The sequence below is a fragment of the Centroberyx gerrardi genome, chromosome 9 (genome assembly GCF_048128805.1).
Source record: "Centroberyx gerrardi isolate f3 chromosome 9, fCenGer3.hap1.cur.20231027, whole genome shotgun sequence".
Classification (NCBI taxonomy): Eukaryota; Metazoa; Chordata; class Actinopteri; order Beryciformes; family Berycidae; genus Centroberyx; species Centroberyx gerrardi.
In genome coordinates, this window is record NC_136005.1 from 26475657 (window position 1) to 26488090 (window position 12434).

At 40.3% G+C, this 12434-nt stretch overlaps 1 protein-coding gene across 5 annotated transcripts in view; it reads left to right on the forward strand.

The window, feature by feature from the left end:
- The window catches only part of ptprfa (protein tyrosine phosphatase receptor type Fa), a 219438-nt gene that overhangs the window by 148911 nt on the left and 58093 nt on the right, over nucleotides 1-12434 (forward strand). For all 5 annotated transcript variants that reach the window (XM_078285727.1, XM_071903191.2, XM_078285729.1 and 2 more), the window contains 5 exons: nucleotides 1195-1312; nucleotides 2884-3465; nucleotides 5553-5650; nucleotides 7867-8123; nucleotides 9929-10010. In XM_078285727.1, coding sequence (XP_078141853.1) covers nucleotides 1195-1312; nucleotides 2884-3465; nucleotides 5553-5650; nucleotides 7867-8123; nucleotides 9929-10010 — 1137 coding nt within the window. The remainder of the gene's footprint in view (nucleotides 1-1194; nucleotides 1313-2883; nucleotides 3466-5552; nucleotides 5651-7866; nucleotides 8124-9928; nucleotides 10011-12434) is intronic.

A 12434-nucleotide genomic window follows, 5' to 3' on the forward strand; every position in this document is an offset into this window, starting at 1 on the left:
ATCTTGTCCTTCAAACCATTGCGTCAACTCAAAGTTGCATTGTCGTCAAGCTAAGAAGAAGGCTTGTTTTTCCTAGTTCCTGAAAAGTTGGCAGTCACGTGACAGCAGCAATATGTTCCTATGATCTTGGGCACTTCACTCCATATCTAAATAACAACCCTCTCTCAAAGCGAGAGAGAAGCAGTGAGCAGGACACTTTGTGCACACTGTGACAAAACCCATGGGAATTCTCCTGAGATTTCAGCCCGTCTGGTTCGGCTCAAACAAATTCTATACCTGTAAGTAACTGTAATTGAGTTACTTCATAATCAAAGCACAGTTTCCACCCCATCAAGAGACACTTTCAGGAGCTCTGCCACCTCAACTCAGACTTCGTTTGATCTCCTAGAAGTAAACCAGATAGGCTGCAGAAAGTGTCCCTCAATGACACCTCCTTCATCCCTCAAAGAACTGGAGGCTTTCCTTCTTGAAGAAAGCTCCAGTATCCCTCTACACACAGTTCAGCATGCTGTTTGACAGCAGGACAAGGAGCACTGAAGCTGTTCTGAAGGCAAAAGGCGGCTCTACTCCTTATTAGGTTCTTAATTTTTACATATTGTTAGGTGCTCGCATTATTTTGTAGGGGCTCTAAGATCCAAGATCGCAGGAGTTACATGGATTCTGTTTCAGGCTGGTATTCCCCTTTTAGGTACTTTACTGTAAATGGTATGTCCGTGGCAGAAAATGCGAGGAAAGGCATCTATAGGGCACATCTATTCTAGATCTGCTCCCAAGAGCAGATATGCAACCAAATACTGCAATATTCTCTTCCTGTTCTCGGTCGATGAGGTCCAAGAACCAGGAGAAGTACCTCATAGAGTCTTTCCTCTAAATGCACTTCAGGTTTACGTCCATGACCCTCATTTGACTTTTTCTTTCCTCAAAGGAGCAGTTCTAATGCCTTGGGAGTGTTGGGAATGTGAAGCAGACGCATGTTGTGTGCACTTGACTTGCCTAATGTGCCTGAGTGCCCCGGTACAGTAAACCGGCTGACCGATTCAACTGAGGCTGTTGTCTGGAACCGGGATGTTGTTGCCCTTTTTTTCTCTCCTTTCCCTCTCTCTCCCTCTCTCTTCCTGTTTCTGTTTCTCTCCCTCACCGTGTCTCTATCTCTTTTTGTGTTTCCCTCTCTCTCTCTGTCTCTCCACCACCCAGGAGGCCATCATAACAGGTCTGCTTGCAGAGACCACCTACTCTGTGACCGTGGCTGCGTACACCACCAAGGGGGACGGAGCGCGCAGCAAGGCCAAGGTGGTCACCACAACAGGAGCAGGTGTGTGGTTATGTATATGTGTGTTTGTTAATGTGTGTCTCAAAAAAGAATCATTTTTGATAAATGTTGCAGTTGCAATCACAGTTGCAGTATGATAAACACTGGAGTCAAAACTTCAAAAACGCCAAAAATCACATGTTCAGTGACCAACTGTAACAAATTTATACCGTACACTGACCTGAAGAGCTTGAGGGTTTCCAGCACAATAATAGAGCCACTCCACCATGCACAAACGTTTTGTGTCTTAGGGTTAAACTTTTGCAAGTCTTTTTGGATCTTTGCATAAAGAGTTTTGCACATTAAAACTGTGCCAAGGAAATTCAAATTTTAAATAAATCCTAATATTGTAATATGTATTGTAATTGTATTTATTGTAAAGGACCAAGAGACAGCAGCTGTATAAAAATGTGCTCAGGGCCACTGTTTTTTTTTTTTTTTTATTTAGTTGAAGGAGTTTTTGAGACATCCAATCCTTGACATCACCTTGACAGTCTTCTCATACGTAACTGGGATTGTTTGAGAGATAAAGTTGCATATTTGTACAGCTGTGTATTGTGTAATAGGGGCATAGCAGTGAAAAGAGATAATAACGCTAACATATTATGGCCAAGCAGTGACATGTATAAAGAAAACAGTATTGGCCCAAGAACCGAGCCTTGAGGCACTCTATACATACATGTAATCACCTATGGAAAATGGAAATTTTCTGTTTGACAGATAAGATTAGAACCACTCCAAGGTTTACAGTCTGCCGTTTGAGTGTTGGCTTTAATTGTTAAGATAATAACAATCGTTTTTTAGGTAGTGCACATTTGAATAATACCGTTGAGTGTTGAATAATACCGTTACAATGATGGCTGTTTGACTGTGCCAGCCCCTCTGTCCCAGAGGTGGAGCGCATTCAGCTGCTGTAGTCAAGTGCATATTTGAGATACTTATAGTTTACTTGACTATTGCCACGTTGGGGAACTTTCTGCGCTACATAAAATATGAGACAAGCTCATGGAAACGCTCAACTGTCAAAGTATGAGCCAGGTAACAGCAAATGGAAGTGACGAGTGCCAGCATAAATGGACCATCGCTCCATTTAAGTGAATGTAATGCACTGGACTGAATGCTCCCAGGCACTCAAATAAAAGAAACTTATATAGAATGCAGACTTTTACTTTTGATACTAACAGCAAATACTGTAAAGCTTTTCCTTGAATAGAATTATGAACAGAGAATATTTATATTTATTCAGAGTATTTCTATCTCTACTTAAAGAGTAACTAAACCCCAAACCCAAATTTGTGGTGCAGCCCTGACATCTAATGGTGAAAAGTAGGGTACTGAACTGGCCATCTTCTATTGGCTGATCTTCGGTGCCAGGTGATGTCACCTCCTTTAGAGTACAACAGGTGGTGACATCACCTGGCACCAAAGACCGGCCAATAGCAGATGGCCAGTTCAGTATACTACTTTTCACCATTAGATGTCAGGCTTCACCACAGATTTGGGTTTGGTGTTTAGTTACTCTTTAAGTAAATTGTTTGTGTACATCTTGCACCACTGATTTTCCCGTCCTCCAGTGCCTGCCAAGCCCACTATGACGATCAGCACCACCATAGGGAACACCGCCCTGATCCAGTGGCAGCCCCCTAAGGACATAGTGGGCGAGCACGTGGGATACCAGCTGCAGTACAAGCGGGCCGAGGAGGAGGCTTTCACCGTCAAAGACTTCAAAAAGACCGACGACCACTTCACCGTCACCGGCCTGCACAAGGGCGCCGTCTACATCTTCAAGCTGTGTGCAAAAAACCGCGCGGGCAACGGGGAGGAGCACGTGAAGGAGGTCACCACGCCGGACGACATACCCAGCAGCTATCCCCAGAATCTGAGCGTGGTGGGCCTGACTACCACCTCCACCAAGCTGGCCTGGGAGCCGCCCCCTCTGGCCGAAAGGAACGGGAAGATCGTCCAGTACGTGGTGGTGTACCGAGACATCAACAGCCAGCACAACAACACCAACAGCACCGCCGAGACGCACATGACCATCCAGGGTTTACAGCCCGACACCACCTACGACATCCGGGTCCGAGCTTTCACCAGCAAAGGAGGGGGGCCCATCAGCCCCAGCATCCAGAGCAGGACCATGTCCACCTCCATGCCAGGTGAGACTGGTCTTGAAACTCCAGTGGGTGAGGAGGAGGCTTGAACGATATCCCAAATTGTATATTGTGATACTGTCCCGCCAAAATATCACGATATATACAATGCTCAAGGTTTTGAGGGGAATGGATATCAGATATATATAAGTTATATATATAAGTTTATAGGTTTTGGAATGGTTTCTGACCGAATGAAGGAAGAGGGTTATGTGCGTTTGCCTGAACAAGTTCGCAACCGCTTGAAGGTGTTAAAAAGCAGCTACTTTGCCACAAAAAAGCAGAACAACTCTAGAGGTTGCAATCCTTGTCCTATTAATCGGACTAAGCTCTTTAGCATGTAAACAGGAATAAGAGTGGAATAGTTCTCTAAGCAACCCATGCAAACAGCTTCATCAGAATATTGTCTTATTTAGAATAAGGCCAATAGTCGGATTATTGCTGTCCATGTAAAAATAGTCATTGGTATTGATCAAGAACCCTATCAGCCCCACACAGATATATTATGGTGATTTTGTGATATCAGGCAGTAAAAAAAACTAATTAAAAAAAAACAAAATCAAAATTCATAGTATGTATACAGAACTACACACATGGATATCCCCATCCACAAACTTGCAGCACACACAAACATGCTCACAGCTACACACACACACACACACACACACACACACACACCCCTACAACAACACACCACAAAGCAGATGGCAGCAGAGAGGAGCAGATTGCAGCCTTGCTAGTGGAGACAGGTAGCCATACTGAGGCTGAGCCCATCCACCCTACCTCACTGGTCCTGGGCCACTCGACAGCTCTTTCATGTTCCGATTACATCACACATATGGCTCATGTTGAAACGACCTCTGTTTAGCACCGTTATGCGTTTATAGTCCCTCTATACAATCTGTAACACTGATTACTTACTGAGCATGATTTAAAATGTCTGGGTGGATGCTCTATATAAAGGAAAAGTGAAGATTTGGATGTCAGTCAGTGATTTTTCATTAAGGAACAAAGGTTTTGAAGTTAGACCTACAACATTAAAATACTTCTTACAGGTTAATGCATCAATAATTTAACACTCTGAAAGAATGAGGACTTCTACTTTTGATACTTAAGTACAGTTTACTGCTAATACTTCTATTATTTTACTTAAGTAAACTTTTGAATGCAGACATTTACTTTTAATTAAGTATTTTTCTATTATGGTGTTGCTACTTTTACTACTTCTTGTTTCTGCTGTTGGAGCTCGAGGCTCCAGGAGTGGCCACAGGGAAAAACAAACGTGGTATTGTGTGCAAGTGAAATAGACTTTCTGCCCTCATTTTGTTCAATTCAAGGACACACATATGGTTCTTTCATTATGGCTTATTCATACCTTCATTTTCATTATTTTGTGTGCACAATTTAATAATTTGCAAGAACAAATTAATTAACACGTACCCACAATTTAATAAAGCATGTGCTAGATTCAGTTTCAAACTTGATTAGCCTCTAATTACTTGAATTTAGATGAGTGCATTGATTTTGGTTTAATTAACCTGATATGTAGATGAATAAAGATAGATTTACTGTAGTTGCTACTGTATTTATATCTATATATCTTTATATCTATTTATATCACTTGGCATGCAACTCAAGTGCATTTTTTATATATTGTGCGCACATGATAGCATGTTGTACACACAAGTTAATTCTTAAATAAAGAGCAAATGATTTCCATTGGACATGTAATCATGTTATTACATGTGATAACATGTGGAGCACCTGAAAATGTTCCAAAACCACACATTTCCCATGTGTAAAGCACATGTGTTCCACATATTGCCCATGTGATGTCATGTGTTTCACATGTGATTCCACACGGGAAACCACATGTGAAATTCATGTGGTTTTTCTGTAAGGTTGTGGGCTTTAATCAGGATTGATTGAAACCCTACAGGCATGGTTTGGGTTCGGATATATTTTCAGGCCTGGGATCAGATTGTCGAACCTGAGTCGAGCTCTAACAGGGATGCAGGGATCTTGTTAATGGTAATGATGAAGAAATCCACATAACAGCAACCCCTATATAACTCATCCTCACTTTCCCTCAGAGTTCACCAAAAACTTTGGCGTGAAAGCCGTGATGAAAACCTCTGTCTTGCTGACGTGGGAAGTACCAGAAACCTACAAATCTCAAGTGCCTTTCAAGGTAAGGCCAGCCTCTGCTTCCATGCTGACAGCAGCTTCGCCACTTAAAGGGACATACCACTCAATTTAAGAATTTACAGATGTTATTCTGATAATCTAGGACAGACTAATCAATGAACAATCATCTCTAGAAGGTGGAGACAAGAGAACCAAAACAAATATCTGATTTCATACACAAGTACTATCTCAAACTGCTTCCTAGACTATACTATACTATAAACAACATAGCTGTATAACCCCACTGACTCTGTGGGTCTATACAGTGTTTGTCTAAACTTTTACAGAAAAAGCACACTGTTATAGTAGTACTACCAATCCTTGGTGCTCTCATTGTCAACCTTTACAATTGATTCTCTATGGAGTTTTACCTCAGTATTACATTACAAATTAGGGGAAACTATTCTTGCTTGTTTAGAGGAGTTGGTAATGCTTGTTCACTCATGTACACTGAAATACAGTCCTAGAGCATAAGTAACATATTTAAAACCTTAAATTATTCCCCTTTAAAGAGAAGATAGAGGTTTAAATAAACAAACAAAAGGTCAGATTTTATATTTTTCAGTTATGTTTTAAAGTAAATAAAATAAATTAAAGGAAATTACTTGGTCAGTGTATAGCTTTGGTAAAAGCAGGGTTGGAAATACAACACAAGCAGCCAGACAATTACTGTTAGGTTTGTCTTTTTTTATATTTTTTTATTTGACAGGGTGTCTGCAGAAAAATTCTTTAAAAAATTCTCTAAAATGAAGGCCTTAAAAAGATTGAGGTCTTATTTTGTTTACAGTGTAATACCAGGTTTCTCTGCACTGCATGTCCACTTCCAGTCTAATCCAGAACAGGGTTACTAGTGCAATATCCCTCCTAGCTGCTTTACTAAACATAGTCGGGCTTCAAGTCCCTAAACAATTAATTTCCTGCAGTCCTTTGACTTCTTCTGCACATTTGTACGTTCACAACATTCATTTCAATCAGAAATAGACTGGTTTTGCCAGCTTTGCTTCTCTGTTTTGGTTTTTGAATTGGTCTTAAATTCAGTTCCACCTTAACTAGGCATTAACTCAATCTTTTAAACTAGATAGCAGTGAGTAAAAGAAAGCAGAAAATATATTTGTGGGTTGTAGGTTTTATTGTCGATGCTCGCCTAGTTGTTTTAGGAACAGAGTTGCAGAAGGAGCAACTCATTTGAGCAAAAGCCGAGTGGCTGCCTGGCATAAGTGATACATACATATTGATTTATTTAATGTATGCATAGTTTATTTTATGTATTTATGTATTTACCTATGCCAAGATACTTTAAAATACACAACATAAAACACACTTAAGGGAACTTTCCTCTCTAAACCTTTGGACTCTTTTCTCAACAGCGTAGTAGCTGCTTCATGAATCATCAGGAAAATCAATTCTCACCCTATTAAATTCGACTTGTAATGTTTTTTTTATGACTGGCTATTTTTTAAGGGGCCTGTCTCATGTCACTCATGCCTTTGGCACAGTGTAGCTCTGATTAGGTGTATATGACTTCTGCTTGATGAGATAAAGTGCAAAAGAAAATGTGTATACCATGTATCAGCAGCCCAGTGATAAGGAGTGAATGGGACAAAACAAGAGTGGCAAGACAGGAGATGTAAAAACATTAATGTGTCACCTCACCTGCAATACTCAATAACTAAAAAGCCCTAGTGACAAAAACATGATATAAGACATAGAAATTGACCACTGTGGGTTGTTGAAGGCCAATACTTATATACTGATATTTTTAGATTGAAGTTACCAATAGCTATTTTATGCTGCCAATACATAATATCTTAATATTTGACCATTTTCATGATAATTTCCAAAAAATCCAAGTATTCAGTGTTTACCCCAGAATTGTATTCTTTTCAGGTTGGAAAAGCCTCTGAAACAGCATTTAGACAATGGGATACTAAAACTTTCCACAGTAAGAATAAGAATATCAATAAGAATACATATTCATGTATGCTTGTTTGGAATCCACACAAAATGTCTCCAACCAGTGTAGTATTGATCAACTATACAATGATTATGTAATCAGTTAAACTGCTTCATATCCATCATATCAGAGGTGGATGACACTGACTGGACTGGATTTGATTTTTAGTGAAAGGATAGTATCGTCTGCATATCATCGTATTTGTCATGTCGGTCTAACCCTAATGAGAATTTGACCACGGCCCCCTCCACCCCCTGCGTGTGCAGATCCTGTACAACCAGCAGAGTGTGGAGGTCCAAGGCAACCTGAAGAGGAAGCTGATCACACAGCTGCAGCCCGATACGGATTACTCCTTCGTGTTGATGAGTCGGGGGAACAGCGCCGGCGGCCTCCAGCAGCAGGTTTCTATCCGAACCGCTCCAGACCTGCTGAAGACTAAACCGGCTCAGTACCAGCACGACCCGGAGGAGGGCGGAAAACTCACCATCAGCCTGCCCGGGGTCCCCCCGGCCACCCCAGTCAGGTACTGTGGTCTTACTGAAAAACATGTGTCACCCGACCTGTGTTCAGTGCTATTTCATGTATAGAATAAGGTTCTGTGTGAAAAATTCAAACCCAAATCTCAAGGCACACCTACATATGGGTGTAGTCATAATTTCACAGAATGTTATTATTGACACACACACACACACACGTCTATGAGGGGTCAATAAGCAGGATTTGCCAAATCAAATCTTGTTGATGTGAATTCAGAAATAACGATAAATTATAAAAACATTTTAAAAAAGTGCAATTTCAAGGATAGCACAAATACCACTGGTATGTGCAACTAAAAAAAGGCATCTTATGAAGAAAGTGATGCAATATCATTAACAGCAACTATGGCATTTTATGTGCAACTAAACATAGCACAAAGCATCAGTAGCTATATTTGCTAACTGAAATCTTTTTACAAATGAAAAAGTACTAGCTAGTCAAAATAGACAATATTCATTTTTTTTTACATATATATATACAGTATATACTGTATATATACATTGTAAAGTGAATAGCCTTTTTTTAGGTATTCCAAAGAAACCAAACAATTTTAAATACATTTCAAATAAAGTAATGACAGAAGCAACTTCTCTCTTGGCAAATCAATTACAGTGGAACAAATTACAACTCTCATATATTTCAGGTGAAATGCCCCTTTAATGCTGTATACTGTTGTGCCAACATTTAAGTGATGCCATGGTTTTAGTAAAGTGTAGAATAAATTAGTAAAAAAAAAAACAGTTCCATGTGTATTCTGAAATAAAGCTTGCACGCTTGTGGTTGAAATGAAGTTACTACATTCTGGCTGTTTCCTACATCATGCATTCACTGTATGTCCAATGTGGAGCTGCTTTTCCCACCGTATACAGCCTCACCGCCAAGGCACAGAGGCTGAGCCTGGTAGAGACACACAGACACACACACACACACACACACACACACACACTCACACACACAGGCACAATGTGTTTCGTGTTAAATCAATAGCTCAGACACAAGCTTGTCTGCTGGGGGCTATTCGACAGGGATTTCAAGCCCTTTTTATTTACTTCTCGTCTTGTTCTAGTCAGTTCATAACCAGCCTGTTATCTGCTGTGAGCTCTCAGGCAGCAGCAGAGAGCTCTATTAGGTCAGAGTGGTGTTGGATACTAACAAAAACTCCAGTCTCACAACGCAACAACACCATGATTACACTCCATAACCGCATCGCTGTATTAACACTAGCCCCGCTGCAGCTCCAAGCTCTCTCCGGATACCAGAAAGCAATTTATTTAAGAGTTGAGTTTTAAAACCACAATTAATAAGCAACGAGAAGCCCGGTGCAAAGGCTGCAATTTAGTAGGAGGCCCTTTTTTATTACTATTACCCAGCTCGGTCAGGCACTGCAAATTATTTGGACTTAATTGTGTTTCAAGTGTTTGTTTCTCTGAAGAAACCGCCCACAAGTCAGCTATAATAAGCATAGCCAGTAGGGGTGATAACCAAAAAAAAAAAAAAGTAACACAATCAGTATTTGAATGCCCTGCCTAGACCTTTTCATCACACAGTGAATTAAAGTCTGAGTACACGCCAGTCCCAGAGCCAGACTTATCCCATTGGTGTTAGTTTAGGAGAGTGGAAGGGGGGACGTGAATGTAAAATGGTTCCGGACAAATATTGTGAAATCCCTTCAAGTCGGCTCTGTCCAGCTACCAGCGAGATGAGACATGGCATTTAACTCACATTACAGCAGTGTCTGTATGTGTGTGTGTGTGGGTGTGTAATCCAGTTGTGTTTCTGTGGTTGATGCAGGTGGTACTATATAGTGGTGGTTCCTGTCACACCAGCTTCTCTGAGGAGGTGGGAGAACCCTGAAGACATGGACATAGATGAGGTGAGTGGATGTGTGTGTGTGTGTGTGTGTAACTGTTATATCACAGTACTTAACTAATCTTTAGTATCAATCTAATTTTCAGTACTCGCACTTGGAGCAGGTCAACACACAGTAGATACGTGGAGATTAAGTAGGGATGGGACGATATATTGAAATTCAATCTATTTTGAGAGGTTTGGAAATCGCACAATAATGCTGGGAAAAAGTATGGAAAAATATTGTTGTGGGCCCCTCCCACCGATGATGTGTGGTTGAATTAGATCCACCACTCCTCCAGAGGACTCACTGCAGTAAGTTCTGGCGTACACCTCCCTGAAATTGAACCTACACTTACACACATATTTCCTAATCCCTAGCTGCCCCTAACTGCCCAAACTTGTGCCTACTTAATAATAAATCGCTCCTGAATTATTCACCTTTACATATGAAGCCAATTTGATGCTTAATCCTCTCTCTCCTCACATTCAAAGAATTAATTTCTGGTTGCTGCTGCCAGGGACTTAGGGACTGGCCAGGGTTAAGCTGCCAAGTAAATATCCCTTGGTCAAGACCAGCTGTGCATCCTGACAGTGTGTCTGAGAGAGGACATGTGGGGTCTTAACCTAGCCACTGGTAGTAGTAACTAGTTCTGATAATCCTAATCCTAGATGCCTCCATATTCCAAAACTCTTTCCATCTGAGCTTCTTCCTCTCTACACGTTCCCAATACATCTATTGGTTAGCTTCAGAAGCTGCTTGTACACCTTGCTATTTCCTCCTAGCGATGTATTTTCCCCACTACCAGCTTCCTCTTTTCTAACGCTATTATGTTTAGGGTCAATTTGACCCCATTCAACATTTAACGTCTCTAAAAACATAATTAACATTATTTTTTAGCTTGATACTTGATGACTTTTCCTAATTTCATGGGGAAAACAGGTAAACATAAAATTGAACACGATATGTTTTCAAGCTCCTGTATACACTTTGTATGCAACTGTGTTGTTTGGGGTCAAAGAGCCTTATAAAACCAGAGAAAACATAGTAGTTTTATACATATTTTTTTTCTCTTTGTTTTGACTGCTGCTGAGGGAACGTTCCCATGCAATTTTCTGATCGTTAAAAAACATTCCCATGCTTTAGGCCCCCAACATAAGATGTGCAGTTTTATCAAGTTTTTAGAGTTTTATCTCACCTGAAGATTTTCTGCCAACGAGGTCCTGTCTCAGCTCTCTGAAAAACTACTTTGGTGACTCATTTTCTTTTTATTTGTGTTTTTTCATTATTGTTACTTGCTGATGTTCTGAAGTGGTGGGTAACACTTTCAATTACAATATTTTTTTTGTAGGTTTAAATTGCTGGGGTCAATTTGACCCCAAACATAAAAGATGTCATTATAGGAGGGCTAATGGTGTTGCTTTGGCTGTTCAAAAACCAAGGCCTCCACGACTCTGTTTCCCTACAACACCCCTGTGTCTAAGTTCTGATTATGCTTCCTGAACTGCTTCTGTAGGGGTCCATTTGTGCCCAGTCACTGGAGTAGGCACTACATTACTGTCGTATCTTTACACTCTGTTAGCGTCAACTCCAGTCTTACTTTGGTGCATTTGAATTGCTCTGTTAGGCTAGAAAGAGATAACTGCAGCCTTCCCTTCCCATGTGTCCCTCAGTGTCCTCCATAAGATATCAAGGGACTCCAGGCCTTTTTTTTTTTAATGTAAGAGCTAATCATTCCCTATGACTACTCTATAATATGTAAGGAGCATCACCCAGAAGTGTAGACACCAGAACTAGCTTGCCTGGCAACACTAACCTCTCTTTGAACTCTAAAATACAAGCCCCGTCCTTTTTTGCAGGTTTGTCTTAATTAATATGGAATGTTGGGCGTTTCTAGCAGAGAGTGCAAACTTTTGGGACGAGAGTATGCAACTAGGTTACGTCTAATGTGGTTTGCCAAGACTGAAAGTCATTGCGGGAAAGGTACTGTGTGTGTAATGTAATACATAGGTAGTAGGTATTAATTAGCAGGTATTAATCAGACATTCATTCAGAGATGGCAGCGCTGATAGCAGGGAGACGGCGGCTGCAGCAAAATCAGAGAATTCACAACTGTGTAAATATTTTTGAAATGCCAGAAGCATTAATAATACAAACATATCGACTTGTAAACCAATGCAATTTTAGAGCTTTTGGAATAAGTAAGGGATTATTTACAGCCAGTCACCCATGCAATGTGTGCCAGCATTTACATATAATTCAGTGTTTGCTTAGTATTGATCAATTTATATATACATTTAAAAACATTATGTACATTGGTTAATTAAATTCACATTTAAATTATACATTTAATAAAACTGTTACTAAAAACTCAATCAAATGTTCATTGAATTTAAAAAGGCATTTAAGTTGAACTTTTAATCATTCCATTTTCGTTCAAGCTCTCCA